Raw genomic sequence first — 23457 nt, forward strand, 5'->3', positions numbered from 1 at the left:
ACTCTGCCTGATTGTATTGTAATCTTCGAAATGCCTTGTGACCACCTTCTTTCCCATCCCTCATTCTCAAGCTTCACCCTGGAATGCTCACTGTAGCTACTCTTACGATTTGTTGAAGTTTTTATTATGTTTTACTATTTCTTGCTAGTTTCCTTGCAATGCCCCAATTTCTTCCTCAAGATGTTTCATCATCCTTTCCTGATCTCCAAAAGTTTTCCAATCTGCTTTGCTTTTCAAATTAAACAAACGAGAGACTTCACTTCATCTTGGTGTGACCTCAGCAATGGCAACAACGCCGGGACAAAATGGAGAGGAACCAGAATCTCAACACTGATTGTAATTTTTCACTTCAACCTTAAATCCTTCAGCATCTCGCTATTGAGAGGTAACTATCTCATTTTGATGCATTTGCATCTTATTAATAGTCCAATTCACCTCATTTATATGACACTGACAATTCTCCTCCCGTTCTCTGAGAAACGAGACAGCACAAATGTCCACCGTGTAACCCTGAAGACTGCACCTCACTGATTGCTTGTCCCAGCCATCAGCCATCTCTGCCTTCAGCATAGTATCCCTGCATACTCCATGGCCATCACCCTCCTTGACCCTTCATCCATAATCAGTCAAGGGACCGGTCTGATTCCAATCCAGGATGTGGAACATGGTCAGTCCGGAGATCCATTACCTTACAGTCCATGGACTGGATCACGATCAATCCCAAAGGCCTAGGGCAGCCAGTCCCCAGGTTACAGGGAGACCAGTCAGGGTGTAGTGGAGACATCAGTCGGGGCTGCGCTAGGTTCAGTCACGGCTGTCCCTCCAAGTCAGACCTAAGGGGTGGCCCACTGTCAGTCCTCAGCTCAGTCCTTGTTGGAGTTCAGACAAATGAGGGAGGATCTCATAGAGACCTAGAGACTTCCACAGGACTGGACAGGGTAGAGGCAGGGAGGATGTACCCGATGGTGGGTGTGTCCAGAACCTGGGGTCACAGTCTGAGGTTCAGGGTAGACCATTTAGGATGGAGAAGAGGAGCCATTTCATTACCCAAAGAGTGGTGAGTCTGTGGAACTCATTACCACAGGAAGGAGCTGGTGACAAACCATTGAATGTATTCAGGAAGCAGCTCGAGACAGCACTTGGGGTGAATGGGATCGAAGGTTATGGGGAGAAAGCAGGATTAGGCTATTGAGTTGGATGGTCAGCCATGATCATGATGAATGGTCAAGCAGGCTTGAAGGGCCGAATGGCCTCCTCCTGCTCCTATCTTCTGTGTTTCTGTATTTTGCTGAGTATTATTCAGGGGCATATGGGTGAAGGATCATGGTAACCTGGGGAAAGTGAGCTACTCATGCCTAGGGGTGGATTTCATTGCATCGCATCACTAGGGGGATATGAATCGACAGGGGGACGTTCTAGAGAAGAAAGATGAAATCAGAGGGGGACTGGCTCTCCCAGGTAACGATCATGCAAAGCCATCAAGGACATTGGAATTTATAAACTCATTGCCCATCGGACTAAAGTGAGCACATTAATTGAAACAAAGAATCAGGGGGACACTGTAAGGTCATAGGGGACACAGGGTCAGCAACATAAAAGGGAACATGAAGGATGGAGGGAAAATATTCTCACACAGAAGCAGCCTGTACGTCTCTCCCAAGAACATGAAATTGGAACTTTATCACAAAAGCTCAAATATCAATTACACAACAGCAGCAAAAATTGCTGAGACCAGATGAAAAGTGGGTGGAGCAGATATTCCTCTTCTGGGGTGGGTGGAGTGGTTAAGAATCAATTAGCCCTGGTGTTAATGTGAGGGAAGCACAGCCCAATGAAGCTGGGTCAGTGTGTGCGACATACAGGCTTCCCTCTTCCCACATGAGCCACCAGGTTCTTCTCCAGCTAATTCCAGAATGTTTTCCCTGCAGGGAGTGAGGAGCTGAAATCCACCAGATTATGGAAAGATGTCGAGGCAATAAGGTAGTGGCGATGGGAGATTTTAATTTTCCCAACATTGACTGGGATACACTTAGCGTCAGAGGCCTGGATGGGATTGAATTTGTCAGAAGTGTCCAGGAGAGTTTTCTCGAGCAAAATATCAATAGTCCGACGAGGGAAGGGGTCATATTGTACCTGATATTGGGGAATGAGCCAGGCCAGGTGGTAGAAGTTGCGGTGGGGGATTTCTTTGGGAACAGTGACTGTAATTCTCGAAGTTTTAGAATACTCGTAGACAAGGATGAGAGTGGTCCTAAGGGAAGAGTATTAAACTGGGCCAAGGCCCATTATATCAAAATTAGGCAGGAGTTGGGAAATGTGGATTGGACACAACTATTTGAAGGGAAGTCCACATTTGAGATGTGGGAGGCTTTCAAAGATAGGTTAAAGATAGTGCAGGATAGGCATGTCCTGTTGAAGGCAAAGGACAGGGAAGGCAAGATTCGTGAATCGTGGATGACAGGAGAAATCGTACGATTAGCCAAGAGGAAAAGGGAAGCATATATAAGGTCCAGGCAGCTAAGAACAGAGTGGGCCCTGGAGGAATATCGGAAGAGTAGGACCAGTCTTAAACGAGAAATCAAGTGGGCGCAAAGGGTGCATGAAATAGCTTGAGCGAGCAGAATTCAGGAGAAAGCCAAAGTATTTTATTCTGATATAAGAAGCAAGCAGGTAACTAGAGAAAGGATTGGTCCACTAAAGGATAATGAAGGAGGGCTGTGTGTCGAACCTGAGAGAATGGGTGAGATTCTGAATGATTACTTTGCATCAGTGTCCACGGAGGAGAGGAACATGATGAATGTTGAGCTTAGAGATTAGTCTGGATCATGTGAACATAAGTAGGGAAGATCTGTTATGTATGCTAGAGGTTATTAAGGTGGACAAATCCCCAGGATAGGATGGGATCTATCCCAGGTTGCTGAGGGAGGCGAGAGAGGAAATAGGTGTGGCCCTGACAGATATCTTTGTGGCATCCTTAAACACAGATGTGGTGCCAGAGGACTGGAAGGTTGTTCATGTTGTAACCCTGTACAAGAAGGTTAGTAGGGATATTCCAGGTAACTATAGACCAGTGAGCCTGATGTCAGTGGTGGGAAAGTTGCTGGAGAAGGCACTGAGGGATAGGATTTACTTATATTTAGAAAGGAATGGGCTCATCAGTGATGGTTTTGTGCGGGGGAAATCGTGCCTTACCAACTTAATAGAGTTCTTTGAGGAAGTGAAAAAATTGATTGATGAAGGAAGGGCTTTTGATGTCATATACATGGACTTTAGTAAGGCTTTTGATAAGGTTCCCCATGGTAAACTAATGGAGAAAGTGAAGTCACATGGTGTGCAGGGTGTTCTAGCTAGGTGGATAAGGAACTGGTTGAGCAACAGGACTCAGAGAGTAGTAGTTGAAGGGAGTTTCTCGAAATGGAGAAAAGGTGACCAGTGGTGTCCCACACGGGTCAATGCTGGGGCCACTGTTGTTTGTGATATACATAAATGATCTGGAAGAGGGCACTGTTGGTATGATCAGCAAGTTTATAGATGACTCAAAGATTGGGGGAGTAGCAGAAAGCATAAGGGACTGTCAGAGAATACAGGAGGTTATAGATAGACTGGAGAGATGGGCGGAGAAGTGGCAGATGGAGTTCAATCCAGACAACTGTGAGGTGATGCACTTCAGCAAAGTCTAATTCTAGAGTGAATTATACAGTGAACGGAAGAGCCTTGGGAAAAGTTGATGAGCAGAGAGATCTGGGAGTGCAGGTCCATTGTACCCTGAAGGTTGCTGCACAGGTGGATAGAGTGGTCAAGAAGGCATATGTTGTGCTTGCCTTCATTGGACGGGGTATTGAGTATAAGAGCTGGCAAGTCATGTTAAAATTGTACAAGACATTGGTTCAGCTGCATTTAGAATACAGTGTACAGTTCTAGTCACCACATTACCAAAAGGATGTGGAAGCTTTGGAGAGGGTTCAGAGAAGGTTTACGAGGATGTTGCCTGGTATGGAAGGTGCTAGCTATGAAGAGAGGTTGAGTAGGTTAGGTTTGTTTTCATTAGAAAAAAGGAGATTGAGGGGGAACCTGATTGAGGTTTTCAAAATAATGAAGGGTATCGACAGGGTGGATAGCGATAAGCTTTTTCCCAGGGTGAAGGATCCAATAACGAGAAGTCACGCTTTCAAGGTGAGAGGTGAAAAGTTAAAGGGGGTTACACGCGGCAAGTACTTTACGCAGAGGGTGGTGGGTGCCTGGAATGCATTGCCAGCAGGGGTGGTAGAGGCAGGCACGGGAGATTCATTGAAGATGCGTCTGGACAGATGCATGAGGAGGTGGGGAGCAGAGGGATACAGACGCTTAGGAATTGGGCGACAGGTTTAGACAGTAGATTTGGATCGGTTCAGGCTTGGGGGGCTGAAGGGCCTGTTCCTGGGCTGTAAACTTTCTTCGTTCTTTGTTCTTTGTTCACTCCTCTCCACCTTGGGCCTCTCAATCAGGTTATTGGCCAATTTGTCCTGCAATGAGAGAAAAGGAGGAACTGAGCATGTGCAGGGGAATGAAGTGTCAATAGCAGTGATGCAGGGTCACCAGTGAGTAGTAACTACATAATTACTGAAAAGGACAGCGATAGAACAGGAGTTAGAAGAATTCGCAATTGGAGGTGGAAGGTCAGCTGTGCAATGACTTTGCGAAAGTGTGGTGGAAACAGGTTCTTGAAGGTAAATCAGTGTCAGTGTGCTGCAAGATATTCAAGTGGGAGATTCGAGGGTTTTAGAGTCAATATGTTCCCACAAAGAAAACAGGGGGCAATGTCCAAATCTCAAGACCCACTCTCCCCAAGATATCAAGGAGCTTATGGGGATAACATAAGGCAGAAAGGAAAGTTTCTATCCAATACCGAGGGGTGTTGTGGGAGAGCGGCAGTGCCCCTTCCTCAGGGCCAGAATGATCTGGGTGCAAGTCCCACCTGCCCCAAAGATGTATCACATCACGTCTAACCAGTGTCTGACTGAAGTAAATAATTATGTCTGATGCTGAGAACTCACACTGTAGAAAATTAAGAGGGGTAGGAGAGTGAAAAGAGAAATCAAAAAGGATATTAGGAAAGCAAACTGAAGTGTGTTCCAGATGGCCTCCTTCTTTAGAGACCACAATTTCCCTTCCCACGTGGTTGAAGATGCCCTCCAATGCATCTCATTCACATCCCGCACCTCTGCCCTCAAACCCCATCCCTCCAACTGCAACAAGGACAGAACACCCCTAGTGCTCACCTTCCACCCGACCAACCTTGGCATAAACCTCATCATCCGCCAACATTTCCACTATCTCCAAACAGACCCCAGCACCAGGGATATATTTCCCTCTCCACCCCTGTCCACCTTCCGCAAAGACCGTTCCCTCTGTGAATACCTGGTCAGGTCTACGCCCCCCAACAACCCACCCTCCCGTCCTGGCACCTTCCCCTGCCACTGCAGGAATTGCAAAACCTGCGCCCACACCTCCTCCCTCACCTCCATCCAAGGCTCCAAAGGAGCCTTCCACACCCATCAAAGTTTTACCTGCATATCCACCAAAGTCAGTTATTGTATTCATTGCTCCCGATGCGGTCTGATCTACATTGGGGAGACTGGACACCTCCTAGCAGAGTGCTTTCGGGAACATCTCTGGGTCATCCACACCAATCAACCACACCGCACTGTGGCCCAACATTTCAACTCCACTTCCCATTCTGCCGAGGACATGGAGGTCCTGGGCATCCTCCACCGCCACTCCCTCACCATCCGACGCCTGTAAGAAGAATGCCTCATCTTCCGTCTTGGAACACTTCAACCCCAGGGCATCAATGTGGATTTCACCAGTTTCCTCATTTCTCCTTCCCCCACCTCACCCCAGCTCCAACTTTCCAGCTTAGCACCGCCCTCATGAACTGACCTACCTGCCAATCTTCCTTCCCACCTATCCACACCACCCTCCTCTCTGACATATCACCTCCATCCACACCCCCATTCACCCATTGTACTCTATGCTACCTTCCCCCACCCTCCTCCCTGACCTATCACCTCCATCCCCACCCCCATTCACCTATTGTACTCTATGCTACTTTCTTCCCAGCCCCATCACCCTCTCATTTATCTCTCCACTCTGCAGGCACCCTGCTTCTATTCCTGATGAAGGGCTTTTGCCCAAAACGTTGATTTTCCTGCTCCTCGGATGCCGCCTGACCTGCTGTGTTTTCCCAGCACCACTCTTATCTAGCCTCAATTTTTATATTTATCCAGTATTTGCCGTACCCACCAGCCTTACGCTTTGCACTAACAGGAACATACTGTCTCTGAACATCCATTATCTCATTTTCGAAGGCCTCCCCATCTCTAACCATCACCTCCCCATCTCAACCCCGTGAATTGCCTCACCCAAACAACCTTTGACAGTTCCTACCTAATATCATCAAAATTGGCCTCACTCCAATATTGAACTTTAATTTTTGGATCACGTCTGTCCTTTTCTAAACTATTTTAAAACTAATAAAATTATGATCCAATAAGAAAACCAAAAGAAATCCTGATGCTGGGAATCAGAAACAAAAACAGAAATTGCTGGAAAACGTCAATAGGTCTGGGAGCATCTTTGGAGAGAAATCAGAATTGACACTTTGGGTTCAGTGACCGTTCCTCAGAACTGATGGCAGCTGGGAGAAAGTTGGCTTTTATACAGAAGATGGGTTTGGGGAGGGGTTGAGGGGTAAGCGACAGGTGGAGATAGAGCCCAAAGTGAGAGATGGACAGTCAGACAGGCAAAGGAGTAGATAATGGTCAGCTTAGGAAACCCAACCCCAAACCAATCCCCACACACTAGGTCTTGTTATCACATGGTCTGCTATTACACACAGCCCATTGTAAGACACTAATTGTCCCCAGTGTCAGTGATTCATTCTCCGAGACTGACCGTCTGGATTTGAATTGGGTGCATTGTCAAATCTTAGTCCTTGCAGAATCCCTTGCTCAGCAAAAGGAACTCGAGCTGCTGAGATACTTGTTGTGGTTCTCAAGCTGTTGACTTTCTGAATATAAAAGGGACCTTTCAGGAGCCTGTGCCTGTGAGACTCCTCTCTGGATATGTGAATAAATCAGCTCCCACAGTTTCTCATGGTCTCGGTGGTATTTCAACAGCTACCATCTGCTCAATTTGCTGTATATTTCTGTGTTTCTTATCTAAACAGCTCCTTATAGAGTGACAGATGGTTTCTGTTGTAGTAAGACAGGCTTATCCTACTTGAGATTCAATAAGAGTGTACCAGAAGGATCTAACATTTATCTGGAAGCCAGATTTCCAGCAGGTATTCCCTGGACTGGGGAATCACTCTCTGGTCCCGAGGACAGCGGGGAAGAGAAATGGGGAAAGGACACATCTGAGACTTTCCACTGAACACCGAACCTGAACCTGTGCTCTTCAAAGTTCCCAGAAACATCCTTGAACTTTGACAGTTCAGTTGGCTGGAGAGCTGGTTTACAGTGCAGAGTGATGCCAACAGTGTGGGTTCAATTCCTGCATGAATTGAGGTTCCCATAAAGGGCTCTTCTTCTCAACCTCTCCCTTCCCCTGTGCAGGGTGACCCTCAGGTTAAACCAGGACCAGTTGATCCTCTCTCTGCAATGGACCACTCAGCCTGTGGTGACATTACCTTGAACTCATTGCATTTTCACATCCTCTCCCAAATCTTTGCTGAATTTGACACATTCGGGTCTGAGTCCCAGTCAAGGAAGGAGCAGCTGAGTCACTTTCCCATTGCCCACCTCACAGTCTTTAATCTTCTCATGGATGGGACACAAATAACTCAGAAGAGTCAGACTTTGTGTTTATGATGGAGGTGGAGGATGGACACAGGTATCTCACCCCATCCAATGTTGGTCATTATTATATTTCCCTCGATCCTTGGCCTCTACCTTTCTCACCTTCAGGATTATTTCCAGTCCACCCCTGACCCTGCTCAGTGAATTGGAGTGACTTTACACAGCTGTATTTCCTCATCTGTGTCCTCTTCTCCCCAACAATCGATTTCTCCACTCACTCCAAATTACTGCCTTCCCTCCTCCCTCAAAGTATCCTGTGATACACTTTGGGATGTTTCATTAGTAAAGGTGCTATATAAATACACGTTGTTGTTGTAGTGTTCCCAGCTCCCCATGCTGTTGCCCATGCACTGTACCAGGTTGTACATTCTCTTGTTCTCTTGTACATTCTCAGCAGCAGCAAAGCATCCGATCTCTGCCTTGGACAGTACGCAATATGGAGCAAACAGGTGGAAAAAAACTTGTCTCATTGATTGTAGCTCGGGGGACCACTCTCTCAGTCAGAGTCATACTTTGTGCCCTGGGAATTAAAGATAATCAGAGGGCTGTTTGTTGAAATATTCTTTTCATGAAGATTTATATCCACATTGTATTTGGATAAACTGCTCATTATTTCTGTGTCCGATGCTTTCCTCCCCCACACAGGACATTCACTGACTGGAATCCCCTCTGAGACTGCCCCAACATTGAAGCTTGGCCCAAGGGTAACTGACTGCATGAGTTCCCTCAGTGATCGATAACATCAGAAGATGGTGCTGCCTTTGACATATTTGGATTCACCTCTTACTTGGCTCAACATTCCCTTTTATTTTGAACCATCAATGGATACCATTTCCTGCAGGCTTGTGTCCAGCTCAATGTTAGGGGAGGCACGGTGGCTCAGTGGTTAGCACTGCTCCCTCATACAACCAGGGACCCAGGTTTGATTCCAGCCTCAGGTGCCAGTCGGTGTGGTATTTGCCCATTCTCCCTGTACCTGTGTGGGTTTCCTCATACAATCCAAAGGAGTTCAGGTTGGGTGTGTTGGCCATGCTAAATTCCCCATAGTCTTCAGGGATGTGTTAGTTTGGGGTAAATGTAGGGGAATGGATTTGAGTGGGATACTCTTTGGAGGCCAGTGTGGACCTGTTGGGCTGAAGGGCCTGTTTCCACACAGAAGGGATTCTATGAATGTATTTCCAAGTTTATGAGACTGGTGCACACAGAGCTCAGCTCCGATTGTTCCAGGAAATCAATAAAGCTGGTTATCAATGCAAAAGTACCTCCACAGGCAAATTTCTAGCACATATAGAATTCCTACATTGTGTGTCAGTTTCTCAATGTCTAGGACCCGCAGGCCACAGGAAAGGAGCAGGTATTACTTTATTTATGCTTTTAATCCGAATATTTTTACTATTTAAGTCCAGGTTGACAAAGTCGAATGTGAAATGTAAACTTGCTTGTTTTAATATATTGTCATTAACCGAACCTTCCTGAATGAAACTGACCAACACTACATTTTGTGTTAGGAATGTTCAGGGCAATTGTATATTTTTCTGTTTTTTGGCAAATTTCGGAACATAAATGTATTGATCCAATCGAGGTTTTATAATGGAAGGAGGAGAACATTCTGTGTGAAGTATTTTGTGACCCTCTGTCTGTTCACTGTTTCATGGATAGTTACACAAACTGTTCCTGAATTTCTTGGTCTGTTATTGTCCCTCACGGTTCCTTCCAACACTGACCCTGCCAGGGTTAGTGGGACCTACAGGAGGGTATCACATTGGTGAGGGTGGGATTGGTGCACAACTTTGGGTGCAACTCTGGAACCTGCTGTCCCTGTGTTTTCAGAAGCTCCTACACTGCCCTGTGTAAGATTTGGAATGAGGACTGTATGAACACAGTAATACTCCTTCTACTCTCTGTGGATGTCGATATGACTCACTCACACAGTCATCCAGTCTGTACAAAGGCTGGGTCTTGGTTCAAGATCAGGATGACTGTCTGAAGAACAGAAATTCCTATCCCCTGTCCATCATAAGTTCTGAGTCACTGTGTGAACGTTCCAAGACAGTGAGAAAGCAGTATCATTGGAATTAGAATTGCAGGGTCACAGTTTTGTTTAGTGTACAGCTGACTAGACTGATATTTGTGTCTCACAATGATGAGGGTCCTGAGTACACCCCAATGTGAGTGATTTCAGGCAGAGGGCAGTGGATGCGTCTTCCACAGATGTAGAGGCTGTGGTGTGAACATGAAGTGAATGCAGTCTAATTGTCCGTGTTGCTGAGGTCTCACATGGATTCACCATTACACTTTGACCTCTCCATTGAATACTATGTTGTCAGAGGGATCTATCTGACCCACTGCCCAAATTCAGACAAACATCATTCAGGCCATTTTTCTCTTGACCATGCAGTGCTGCTCATGGAGCTTTTGGTTTTACACACTGTACTTTAACCCCAGTATCCCCAAGAAGATATTGGTGGCAGGAGAACATGTCAGTAATTCTGGTGTCATCTGTGAGGTGGTCAGTGCAATTTTAACATTGAATGTGTGTGTAAAGCCCACCCTCCATATTGGACAATTAGCTCCTAACTTGCAGCAGCTGTAGATTTTGTTTTCATTTTGCTGCTTATGCAGATTATTCCTGATGTTTATCATTTGTTTAATCAACAAGTTATTTCCATGACCTACTTAGCCTATTTGATGTGTATTTTAATTGAGGTGTGGTAGAGACAGGGGCTGTAGAATTCCACTCCAGCCCATTCCTGTCAGGGCTGATGTATGGACATGTTATGGGTGAGCTGGAAATATACAGCAGATTCTGATGTGAAAACAGCCTCTTTGGCTGATTTGGTGCATATCCTGCCAACGTGGAGACCATGGGTCCAGTCAATGTCCTCTCCTAATCACTCCGAGCTGGTGGACAATGAGCCAACACCCAACAAGGTCATTTAAACAGACAGCCATCCAATGGCCACTCAGCACTCAGGTACTTTGAGTTTTGTTGTTGCAAAGTTTGTGGATGCCCTGTAGTAACCTTTAAACGTGAAGGTCGAGCTGAACGATGGGTGATCCAAACACTTTACTGGCCCCCTGTTGATTGTGCAGTCTGATTCAGTGCTGGGCTGCACACTGACATTATTGAAGTGAGGAGACAGTGTGTAGTTTGCATGCTGCCTGTCTCAATGAGAATAAATGTGGACTCATCGTAAATTGTAATTCCTGTTTTCTAACATGGAAGTTTCCTCACTGGAAGTTTTCATCCACAGTCAGTTATTTGGTTGAAGCTGTATTCCGTGTTCAACCTGACAGATTCGTACCTGAGGGACATTAACAATATCTCCCTGGAAAGACCATTTCCCATTGAGCAGTTTGGGTTTCTCTCGCCTTTCCATGTTTGAAACAGGGATCAATCTTCATATTATTAATATACTCCTTTTGAATATTGTTTAATGAATGAATGCATATGTTTTTGGTGACAAGATGCGAATTCAGAAATCCAAGAAAGATGAGACCAGTGTATTATAAAACCCTCACTTTAAACTTTTAAACAGTTACATTCTTATGTCTGACCATTCTGTGCTGTATTGAGTAGTTATTTTCATATTGTTCAGACCATTGAAATTGGTTTGTTCAGCATCATTCTGAAACCCCTTACTAAATGCTCTGTCCCAGTTCAGTTCTTCCATTTCACACCTTTTTATCTATTGTTCATTCCTTTACAGAATGCTTGTGATGTCGACAGCATTGCAATTAGTGGCATTAACAGTAACTGGTGTCACAATGAGGAAGCTGGTCTTGCTGGGTTAAACTTTCACCAATATACCATCCCCACTCCTTAACTAAAAACCCTCAGCATTAACCCCAACTCCCAAACCCCAGCCCAAAACCCAATTTACATCAGTCACCCTGATTTCCAACTTGAACATCTAATCTGAACTAATAACCTCTGACCCTATCCCCAATTTATCATTTGACCCACTTCAACTCTTCCCCCAAACCTATAAACCATACGTTGCCAGGAGCAGGTCTATCGGTTATGGTCTGAATAATCATGTGTGTTTTCAATTGATTATTCATCTATTTGGAGGAGAAAGTGAGGACTGCAGATGCTGGAGATCACAGCTGAAAATGTGTTGCTGGAAAAGCACAGCAGGTCAGGCAGCATCCAAGGAGCAGGAGAATCGACGTTTCGGGCATGAGCCCTTCTTCAGGAAAGACTCCTGCTGTGCTTTTCCAGCAACACATTTTCAGCGCTATTCATCCATTTGCCCAGTAATTGTGGCTGGTCTGATTCCTGCCTTAAATATTCTGCAGTGGTGTAATTTGATTCACTCTTTTTCATATTGTATGGTCCTGAATGATTAAAAATATGAGGAGAATGAAGATTGGGGTCTCTGGTCTCCTCAGACCATGAACTAACAAGGACAGATGAGCTGCCCTCAGCCTCTATCAGTCCCTGTTTCACTTGGTCACTCACAGCTGAGTCCCAGCAGCCTGACAACTCCAGCTAAGGTTTTCACTCCATTAAAATCTCAATAATTTCCCCCAAAATTCACCGAACACGGTGATTTCAAATGGGAGCTACATCCTGTCAATTGGTGTCACTGGGTGTTGGTACAATGACAGGTCATCATTTAACTCCATGTAATTTTGTATGTTTTGGATGTAACCACCATTTGTGTGATCCTCACCTTGTGCTCTCATATTCCCAATGTTGATTTTCCAGAGGAGGAACCCAGTGGAAGATGCCTCTCAAAACCAGCTCCTTTCACAGACTGATCAACTCTCAATGCCTTCTGTTCTGTTTCTTCAGCTTTCACATTGGGAAAGGTAATTCATTTCTCAGGACTTGCTTTGTTTCACTTCTTTTAAATTCCCCAGTTTATTTTCAATGCTGTATGAGGCTGGTGATCCAATGGGATGGATTATGTATCTCAGTGTGAACATTGGTCCCAGTGTTCATGTGATTCCTGTACATTTCCCATCATTGACTGTTGAAAAGAGAGACAGAAAATTAACACGATACAAACAGAGTTCGTCGAAGGTAAAGTAACAAATTAAGACAATTGTAGAGATAAAGTTATCACACAAGTGCTGCTGACAGACATAGATTAGTTCAGCACAGTACAGGCCATTCGGCCCTCAATGTTGTGCCAGTCTTTTATCCTCCTCTAAGATCAGACTAACCGATTCACCCTTCCTTGTACGAATCTTCCAAGATTCACTTAAAATGTCCCTAATGTATCTGACTCTACTACCACTACTGGCAGTGCATTCCACATTCCGACTACCCCACCCACGCCCCACTCTCTGAGTAAAGAACCGACATCTGATATCTTCCCTAAATCTTCCACCAATTATGCCCCTTCATGATAGACATTCTGCCATGGGAAAAACTCTCTGACAATCCACTCTTTCTATGCCTCTGAACATCATATACACATCTATCAAGTCACCTCTCATCCTTCTTAGCTCCAATGAGAAAATCCCTAGCTCCTTTCTTCAGATGCCATGCCCTCCAGTCCTGGTAATGTCCTGGTAAATCTCCTCTGCATCTTCTTGAAAGTTTTCCAATAATGAGGCAACTCGAACTGAACACAACATTTCAGGGCTCTGTAGAGCTGCAGCATAACCTCGTAGCTCGAAAACTCAATCCCCCTGCTCATGAAAGCTAACACTCCATACACCTTCTTAACAACCCTATCAACCTGGGTGGCAACTTTGAGGGATCTATGGACATGGAACCCAATACCCTTCTGTTCCTCCACACTGCCAAGAATCATGCCTTCAATCCTGGATTCAGCATTCAAATTCAACTTTCCAATGAGAACAGCTTCACACTTTTCCAGGTCGAATGCCATCTGCCACTTATCAGCCCAGTCCTGCATCCTGTCAATGTCCTGTTGCAACCTACAACAGCCCTCTGCACTATCAACAACTCCACCAATCTTTGTGTCATCAACAAACTTACTAAGCTATCTTTCCACTTCTTCATCTTACTCATTTATAAACATCACAAAGAACAGAGGTCCCAGAACTGTTCCCAGCAGAACACCACTGTTCACCAAGCTCCAGGTGAATACTTTCCATCAACCATCACTCTCTGTCTTCTATGGGCCAGCCAATTCTGTATTCAGACAGACAGTTTCCCTGTATCCCATGCCTCCTTACTTTCTGTATGAGCCTACCATGGGGAATCTTATCAAATGCCTTACTGAAATCCATGTACACCACATCCACTGCTCTACCTTCATCAACATGTTTTGTCATATCGGCAAAGAATCCAATAAAGTTTGTGAGGCATGACCTGCCCCTCACAAACCATGCTGACTATCTCTATTCAAACTATTGAGAAACAGTACCCAGTGAAAAAGTAAATTCGAGAAACAACTGTTCACCAAGAATTCAAAGATCTCCAGATTCTGTTACTGTTGAGGATAAAAGTCACTAAACTCTGATTTCAGGTTAAGAAGTAACACCCCAAGGTGTCTAAGGCCACATAAACCTTATTCTGACTGCCTCTACCACTATCTATTTTGAACTTCCTACCTCTGTGTATGTGTGCGTCTGTTCATTTTAATCATTGGTCCTTGAATCAAGTGAGTCATAAAAGTCCTCTTTTCATTTAAGAAAGGCTTGAAAATGGGCTCTTGCATTGTGTAGTGAATTAGGTTGAAGTTGAAAGATCATCACTGTAAGCTGAACAAAATAAATAAAATGTTTTTGCAACCGACTAGTAGGAGTGCGAAAACAGGGAGCTGGTTCCCTTCACACAACTCGTTATAACAAGTTTAAAAGCTGAATAAAAAATTGGAAAAGTACATTTATCCTCCTGAATCCTGAAACTTCCTCCAGTCAAAGTCCAATAAACTCTCCAGCAGCGAAGTCATTCAGTTTGGTGAAAGGTCTCCTCAGTGAGCAGGATATGACATGAGATTCTTCCTTGGTGACAGGCTCAGGCTGAGGAAGGGAACAGACACGGCAGGAGGAGGGAATATTGTGAACTCTCTGAACATGCGATCACCTTTCAGCGCAAAATCTCAGGCAAACTCATTTCATCAAAGTTACAGCTTAAACTCACAGTATCACTTTGCTGTTCGGTACAACCTATTGCCTTTACATTGCCTGATCCCTTTTCCAGGGTTCTGTTTTGGAAGAGCTCTAACTTCCTCCATCTCAGTGTTGGCAAGCTCAAAGCCTTTGACTGTGGCATTATTTTATCACACAACTTGATAAGTTGATGGAGGATTGAGGAAACAGGTCAAACAGTTGTATATTTTCATGTGTATACAAGGACAGTGAGTCTGATCATCATAAAATGTAAAATCAACTCTCCTGGGTTACAGACAACTCCCAGCTTTATACAACATATTACAACATTACTTACGACACAGACACTGTCTATTCTTCACCCAGTTCTTGACTCCATCCTTATATAATTCTAACCAGCAAAATGTTTTAATATTTTAGCCTGTGTTTTACAAATACTATTAAGACCTTACAATGGCATCAAAGTTTTGTTTGAGAACCCTCTTGTGAAGGGCATTGGAACATTTTATTACTCTAAAGGTGCTATGAAAAAAAAAGTTGTTGTTGTTGCTGATGATCAATTCATGATTGTGCAATTGGTGTGGGACTTCCCTCAATTTTCCAGCAAAGTCACAGTATTGATTTAAAAAGCTTCTGAGAAAATTTCTCCGGTGTTGATTAATGCTTACTTTGTGATTGTATTTGCAGCAATCGTTGATGCTGAGTTTACAGTTTGTGTATACCTGAACAGTCACATTAATAAATTTCATCACTACATTGGCCCAGACCCATGTTCATTGAAAGTGTCTGTAAAGAAAACAGGCTTAGAAATAGAAGCTCATCTCATTGGGAATGGTTCATCTTCCTGGACACAAGATCCTGCAGCACCTACACCTGCAGCCTCATCAGAAATCTGCATCACGTGGAAAGGATCCGTTGGCCAACTCTACATAACCCGTGGTGATATTGGAAAGTCGTATCCAACTGCCATGTCCACTGGAGGGAAATGTTGTCAACATTTCACTCTCTCCAATAGCAGTTCACACAAGAGTTCACCGTTGCTGAGAGACCTTATTTACATAAATCAGTCAGACTTCAGTCCAGTTCACATGGAAAATGCTTCTTATTTGGAATTTACTGGATCTGAAGGAGCATGGGGTGAGTAGAATAATAACTGACACATTGTGAATCATAGATATGTGACTCGATGACTCTATTTATCACAGATAAAGAATAAAATAGAAACATAGGCCCAGGCTTTCTCTGTTTCTCCTCCAACCACAGGAGGAGGAAAGTGTGAGTGGGGGGTGTGTGCTGCTCCCTGTCTTCAGAGATGTCCCCAGTCAATGGGGAGGGGGAGATGGGAGGCCTGGGCTATATTATGGAGCACCAGATGAGCACTAAAAACAACACCTTGATTCTGTAAATAATGTTAATTGTATGTCACAACACAATTAATTTCATGACCTGCTTAATGAAAAGGATCGATGGCTTTAAACCCAGATTGTGGAATATGCATTTCTTTAAGCTTGAGAGTATATTTCTCACAGGTAAACTACTCCCAGTATTCCAGGAATATTAGTTCCTGTCCAGCTAGATTTGCCAATGTCTGTTCTAACCAGACTCAATTGTAATCTAATAAAACTGAAAGGGTTTTGGTAAATTAGATGATTGATAATAATCACAACAGATGTAAAGATTTCAGCTATGTATCAGGACCCATGTTGAGAGTTTAATGTTCCCGATGCTCTATCAGGACCACAAGTGATTTCCTTTCCCAGTCCCAAGCTTCCTTTCTCCTGTCCTTGTATTGTTCCTGTTTCTGATGCGGGACCTTTCACTCGGGAGAAAGATCTGGCTGGACATCACTGAGTTACCACGTCCATTCAGTTTCCCTCTCCCCAGATGCTGCAGGCCTGCTGGGTAGTTCCAGCATTTCCTGTTAGTATTTCACAATTTTAATTGTATTGTTCAGGACAGAGTTCGACACAAAGATGGAGATGTGTGGACACAAAGCCTTTTTAACATCAAGCTGCAATTTGCAAGCACATGTACATAACATTTCAAAGTTTGACATACTTTCCTGATATTGAAATGTTGAGATTCCCTCTTCTTTCTAACGGTATCTTTCCTATTAGAATCCCCATTGGCTGATTGCATAAATCAGAAAAACAAATTGACTGACCTCACAAGGAAAGGACAATTGAAACTAAATGATGCTCGCTATGCAATGTTACTGACCAACAGAATCCTGGGGCAATGTGAGGGGAACATTTCAGTCGGGTAAGTGTGAACAACTTGAAGTTGAAAACAATGTTTAAAAGGTGATGTAGTGAAGGGGCACATTTTAGGCGTATTTTATCCGGAGATTAAACAGATTCACTGCCAGGTTTCAGTTACTTCCTCCCAGCAGGCCAGGAACAGCCCTGAGGTAAAGTTCAAGCAGGTTGGAGATCACTGGTACATCAGCTGGGGTGCTGTGGGGACACCTGTCTTTGGGCTGGCTCTCATTCGATGCTGGCCTGCCCAAGTTACTCTGGGGACTCGGACATGGTCCAAGCTGGAGGTTTGGGTATTAATGGTCAGGGGCTTTTCAGGGTCCTTTCCATGGACTCCTGGGGAAAGCAGGAATCTCAGGTCTGAGGATCAGGTTCATTGGATTGGGTTGATGAGGGAATGGTGGGAGTGAAAGGAGGAAATTCAAGATGGAAGGCTGGAATTTCCTGAAGCATGGGAGGGGATGGAAAGCTAAGAGAGGGATGGTTTTCACAAGGTGCTACTACTTTAGCCACAACATGGAGGAGGTGGATGGCCAACGAGGGCATCACAATTCACAGAACCATGGGCTCTGAGGGTAACGTGGGAACGTTGATGGTTATATAAAGGGGAAGGATAGAAACGGTGGAGGCTGACAGGTCACTGAAGGTGCAAGGACAGCAACAGGAAAGGGAGCATGGAGCAATGGGAAGATCATCATTCATCTCGGTAAAGATTGCTCATCACTCACAAGGACACTCAACTGAAATCGTCAGATATGAGTATTGTATCATTAACATCACGGTGAAGCAGTTTGGGAAGGGTGTCCCACAGTCAGCATCATAGTGAGGCACTCTGGGAAGGGTGTCCCACAGTCAGCATCATAGTGAGGCACTCTGGGAAGGGTGTCCCACCGTCAGCATCATGGTGAAGCAGTCTGGGAAGGGTGTCCCACAGTCAGCATCATACTGAGGCACTCTGGGAAGGGTGTCCCACAGTCAGCATCATAGTGAGGCACTCTGGGAAGAATCAAATAGTCATGTGGGGCAAGAAGAAGCAGTTGACTTACTGAGTACGGTTAGGTGAGCGTTTAATTTATTTTTATCACTTAATGTCTTTATTATGGGTTTATAGTTTACAAGTGCAATAGTGCTGTGGCCCAGAGAAGAAGAACCTGGAAAAAATCACTGTTATTGATTTTACAGACAATCTGAGGGTCTAATTGAGCAGAAGGTCATGGGAGTAGATCTCAATGCCGTGGTGTGCTCCTCCTGCTCTGTGGGGAAAGTGGGACCAGAACATGTGCAGGAAGTGGCTCCAGCTGCAGCTACTGGAAGGGAGCCTGGGTTTCAGAGCTGGAGCAGAGACTGGGGACACTGTGGAGCATCTGGGAGGCTGAGGGCATCGAGGATAACACGTACAGAGAGATGGTCACATCACAGGCTTAGACTCCAAAGTGAGAAAGTGAATCACCGGGCCGAGTCACAGAACGATGCAGCAAGTGCAGGAATCCCCTGTGGCTATCCCCCTGCAAAACAGATAGACCCACAATGGATCCTGCTGGGGGTAATGGCCTCTCAGAGGAACGTAGTGACTCTAAAATCTGTTGCACCGTGGTTGGCTCTGCTGTATTGGAGAGGAGGAACCGTTTGGAGTGGAAGGGTGAACAGCCAATGGTTGTAGACTGCACAGATATCAACATCATGGGTTAAAAAATGGAATGGGGTCATACAAGCAGAATATTGGGATTCATTTTCAGACGTTTCGTCACCGTACTGGGTAACATCATCAGTGAGCCTTCAAGTGAAGCTTCATCCAGAGGTTCACTGATGATGTTACCTAGTACGGCAATGAAACATCTGAAAATGAACCTTCCAGCTCAGCGAGCAATCCTCCATCCAGAACCTCAATCTGTTTGAAGTCCTGTTGGGCTTCAGCGAGTCAGTGCTTTTGCATGGTCACCTCATAAAGCCCACACACCAAACGGTGTCTCAGCATCTCACTGAGGGTTAAACCAAAATCATATTCCTCTGTCAGTTGTCTTAACCAAATCTCTGATACGGATTTCCCTGAAAGGTTCTCAAACTGTCGAGTAATACCGATGGTGTCTCAGAATGAGAGCAGGCTTGGGTCTGTAACAAACCTTCACTAAATCCATCAACTCTTGAAATGATTTGGGGTCTGGTGCTGCAAGAAAACTCAGGCTCCTAATAACCAAAAAGGTTGTGAGACCACACGCTGTCAGGAGAATTACTCATTGCTTGTTATCTGCTCTAATGTCATTTGCCGGAAAAAATACTGCATTTTTCCACATTCTGGGCCCAGTCTTCGACGGCAGGATTGAATGAGTCAAGCTTCCCAAATAGCAGCACAATGTCAGAAATGTTGACCCCAACTCAAAGACACCTGTTGCAAGTGGATCTCTTCAGGAAACTGCTTTTTTCTCATCATTACAGAAATAACTCACTGAAAGCTGGTATCCCATCACCAAGTCACCCTTTATTGACACCAACGTAGTCAATAACACCGACCCAGCTAGCTCAGAGCTGGCTCCTGGAGGGAGCAGAACCCCTGGACACTCCAGTTTGTATCTGTCATCCAGGGCTCCCTGATTGGACCAGGTTAACAGCCCCAATCAGGGAACTCATATTCTCTGAGATCCACCTGGCTGACCTTGTGTCAGTCACTACAGTGTTCAGTAACTGCACCTCACGCTGGGTAAGCCATTGAGCTACTGCCTTCAAGAAGTCTGACAATACTCTTGTCTCCCAGTTTAATCTTACCTTATGGTTCTTCAGATTCATCTGAGAAGGAACTGAGAAGAGACTGATGCCCCCATTGAAGCTGCTATGTTTGATCTGGTGGTGATGTGGTTTCTTTGGGGATGAACAGAAACTCAGATCAGACACCTTAGTAATTATTACAGTATGTTTATGATCACACTGAGCACGGCAGTAAGGTATCAGAGCAGCATCACTCTCTACATCTTCATCAAACTCACTGCATGGAAAGGTTTGGCCTCATCCTAAACATTTTCTCACACGGATCCCTGCCATTGTCCCTCTGAAATCTGTAAATGACCCGGGACAGAAAATGGTGGTGAATTTGGACAGAAACGCACAGAGGAAATAGAAACATTTTGTGGAAGGATTTGATTCAAACTGTGAGCCATTTCATTTTAAATTAAAGCAGGACTTTTTATTGAAGGTCAACTTACAGCATGGTTGTGTCAAACTAATTTACATATTTACATTTAAAACAAATGTAAATGATTGGTCCCTCAGCACACACAGTGATGACATCATGATAAAGGCTGATGGGTTCTGATGAAGAGTCACTGGACTCGGAACATTCATTCTGCTTTCTCCCCACAGATACCAGACCTGCTGAGTTTCACCAGCAATTACTGTTTTTGGTTCATGACAGAGACTGAAGTGTAATAAATAAGTTAATATTGACCCTAATGTGTGAATCCCTGTTTCTTATCCAGTCCAGTGCTAACTGTCTGTGCATTTTCCAGCCTGGAGTCTGATCTACGTAAGGTCCTGATGGATATGGATTTTCCAATGGACAGTGAAACCTTTGTACTTCCAAATGTTAAGGCTGCTGTGATCAAAGTGGATCAGAAAGGTGATTTGTCATTTAAAGTTACTGCTAATTTCTCATGGGTAAGTGTTTTCACAATGCAGTAATTAATAAAATTAGATTACATTACATTACAGTGTGGAAACAGGCCCTTCAGCCCAACAAGTTCACACCGACCCGTCGAAGCGCAACCCACCCATACCCCTACATTTACACCTTACCTTACACTACGGTCAATTTAGCATGGCCAATTCACCTGACCTGCACATCTTTGGACTGTGGGAGGAAACCGGAGCACCCGGAGGAAACCCACGCAGACACAGGGAGAACGTGCAAACTCCACACAGTCAGTCGCCTGAGGCGGGAATCGAACCCTGGGTCTCAGGCGCTCTGAGGCAGCAGTGCTAACCACTGTGCCACCGTGCTGCCCAATAAGGGTGTAGTAATGAAATGTGACATTGTCTGACTTGATAATATTTGAGTATTAAATATCCCCCGGAGTAAGGATCACACAAATATTTAACTGCAACAGTTCAAGAAAATCAGATCATTTCTAACTGGATAATCTGAACAATGACCAAGGGGGAAAGTACCTGCTTTGTAGTGTAGCTTGTGATGAGACTACATGGGCCCTGTGCCCCCCTGGAGATGGGTGCTGTGGTGCCAGCTGTTTCCAGTATACCCCACATGGTACAGCCTCTTGAGAAGGTGCCCCATGACCCCTGTGTGTTACTGGAACCAGGTGATGAGCTGCTATCCTGGTTTTACACAGCAGCCTCCCTGCCTGATGTAATACTGAATTCCCCAACTTGGACCACCCAGGGCCAAGCCCCAAACATGTGCATCACAGAATCTGTATTCAGGAACATAGCCAGTGACGTGGACAAATGGGAACTGACCATCCTTGTGCAGGGCCCAGGTGCCTGTCCTGGTGTTCCTGTGCAGCTTTACCCCGTTGGTTACTGCATGGTTAGTGGAAGGCAGCTGACCTCCAATGGGGGAGACTGCAGGTGGCTTTTGCAGGATTTCCTGGGGAAACCCTGGGCCTGGCTTCAGACTGAACCATCTCCCAACAGACAGCAGCTGTCTGGACTGACAGGGTAAGGGACAGCAGCAAGGGGACTGGTGGAGTGGCCACAGTGAGAGCACAAATGCTGTCGCCCTGAGAGAGGGCAGCAGGTTGATGCTCCATGGTGCCTCTGCCAGTCCCCCAGGCAGCGTCCCCAGATCCCTAGTGATCTGTTGGAGGATGAGCTGCTGGCCTGCTCCAAGACCCTGCAAACCCCTTTGCCCACTGGGATCCACAGTCATGTTCACAGCAGGTCTGAGCCTGCATGGGACCAAGCACAACCTCAGTCTGAACTCACACTGCAGCATTGAGGGGTTTCTTGGCTTCTGTCTGAGCTTCAGCAGAGGCTGAGACAGTGAGTACAGATACTGGATCACTGCCCTGTCAGCTGCTGCACTCAAGGAGCTGGTTCCCACTGGCCCAGGGGGAAATGATGGGATCCAAGCTCTGTACAGTGCCCTCTGTCACATTGGGACTGAGCTTCACCATGCCCTTTGATAGGCTGTCTGACATGGCCTGCTAATGTTCCAAGCATCTCAGTGTGTATTCCCATCAACCTCCTTCTGTAGGCCTCCCATTAATGTCCCCATCTGTGTTCCCTGCAGCAGAACCTGCCCTCCATGGAGTTGGCACACGAGGTACCCATTTCCCCTGGCAGCTCACCTGTGAGATCAAGTTACAATGCCCCCTCACCAGTGACCTGGGTTTGAACTTCCACCTCCTCACGGCTGTGAGCAGGTCCCCAGCCGGCAGTTCCTGGGAATCTGAAAGCAGCCAATCAGAACGGGAGGGTTGGGATGTTGGAGGGAGAGGCAGAGGAAAGCACCAGATCCGTGGTCCCACAGTCTGCAGCTTTCATTTGATTCCCCATCTCAGGGTGAGAGTGAGGAGGGGATTGAGCAGCAGAGGCAGTTACTCACCGTCATCCTTAATGTCCCCCATGAAGCCATGGGCTCTGTTCCAGCTGTTCCCATGATTCTCAGCATATTCCCAGAGGTCCCTCTGTGAATGAAATGGTCCTGTCCCCACTGATTCTGTCGGCCCTGTAGCTATTATGGAGAACCTTCTGCTGTAAAATGTGATTGAGTCTGTTGTAGTGTGTTGGGGTGATGACCCACAGCTGAATAGCTGGATGGAAGTGGAAGCAGCAAGAGTTGGTGTTGGGGTGTGTCTGTGTCTGTGTGTGTGTGTGTGTGTCTGTGTGTGTGTGTGTCTGTGTCTGTGTGTGTGTGTCTGTGTGTGTGTATGTGCGTGTCTGTGTCTGTGTGTCTGTGTGTATGTGTGTGTCTGTGTGTGTGCTCATGTGTATGTGTCTGTGTGTGTATGTGTCTGTGTGTGTATGTGTCTGTGTGTGTGTGCGTGTGTGTCTGTGTGTGTCAGTGTGTGTGCCTGTGTGTGTGTGTGTGTGTGTGTGTGTGTGTGTGTGCGAGTGTGTCTGTGTGTGCGTGTATGGCTGTGTGTGTGTCTCTGTGTGTGTGTCTGTGTGTGTGTCTGTGTGTGTGTCTGTATGTGTGTACATGTATCTGTGTGTGTGTCTCCGTGTGTCAGTGTGTGTGAGCGTGTGTGTCTGTGTGTGTCTGTGTGTGTCTGTGTGTGCATGCTTGTGTGTCTGTGTGTGAGCGTGTGTGTCTGTGTGTGTCTGTGTGTGAATGTGTGTGTGTCAGTGTGTATGCGTGTGTGTCTGTGTGAGTG

The 23457-nt window shown here is 45.5% G+C and overlaps 1 protein-coding gene across 1 annotated transcript in view; it reads left to right on the plus strand.

Annotated features, from left to right (window-relative positions):
- The first annotated feature begins 1394 nt into the window (after window positions 1-1394).
- The window catches only part of LOC140496213 (uncharacterized), a 126468-nt gene continuing 104405 nt past the window's right edge, over window positions 1395-23457 (plus strand). The window contains exons 1-4 of the mRNA XM_072595712.1: window positions 1395-1458; window positions 15564-16013; window positions 16994-17138; window positions 20632-20779. Of these exons, the coding sequence (XP_072451813.1) occupies window positions 1395-1458; window positions 15564-16013; window positions 16994-17138; window positions 20632-20779 (807 nt within the window). The remainder of the gene's footprint in view (window positions 1459-15563; window positions 16014-16993; window positions 17139-20631; window positions 20780-23457) is intronic.

The sequence above is a fragment of the Chiloscyllium punctatum genome, chromosome 26, assembly GCF_047496795.1.
Source record: "Chiloscyllium punctatum isolate Juve2018m chromosome 26, sChiPun1.3, whole genome shotgun sequence".
NCBI lineage: Eukaryota > Metazoa > Chordata > Chondrichthyes > Orectolobiformes > Hemiscylliidae > Chiloscyllium > Chiloscyllium punctatum.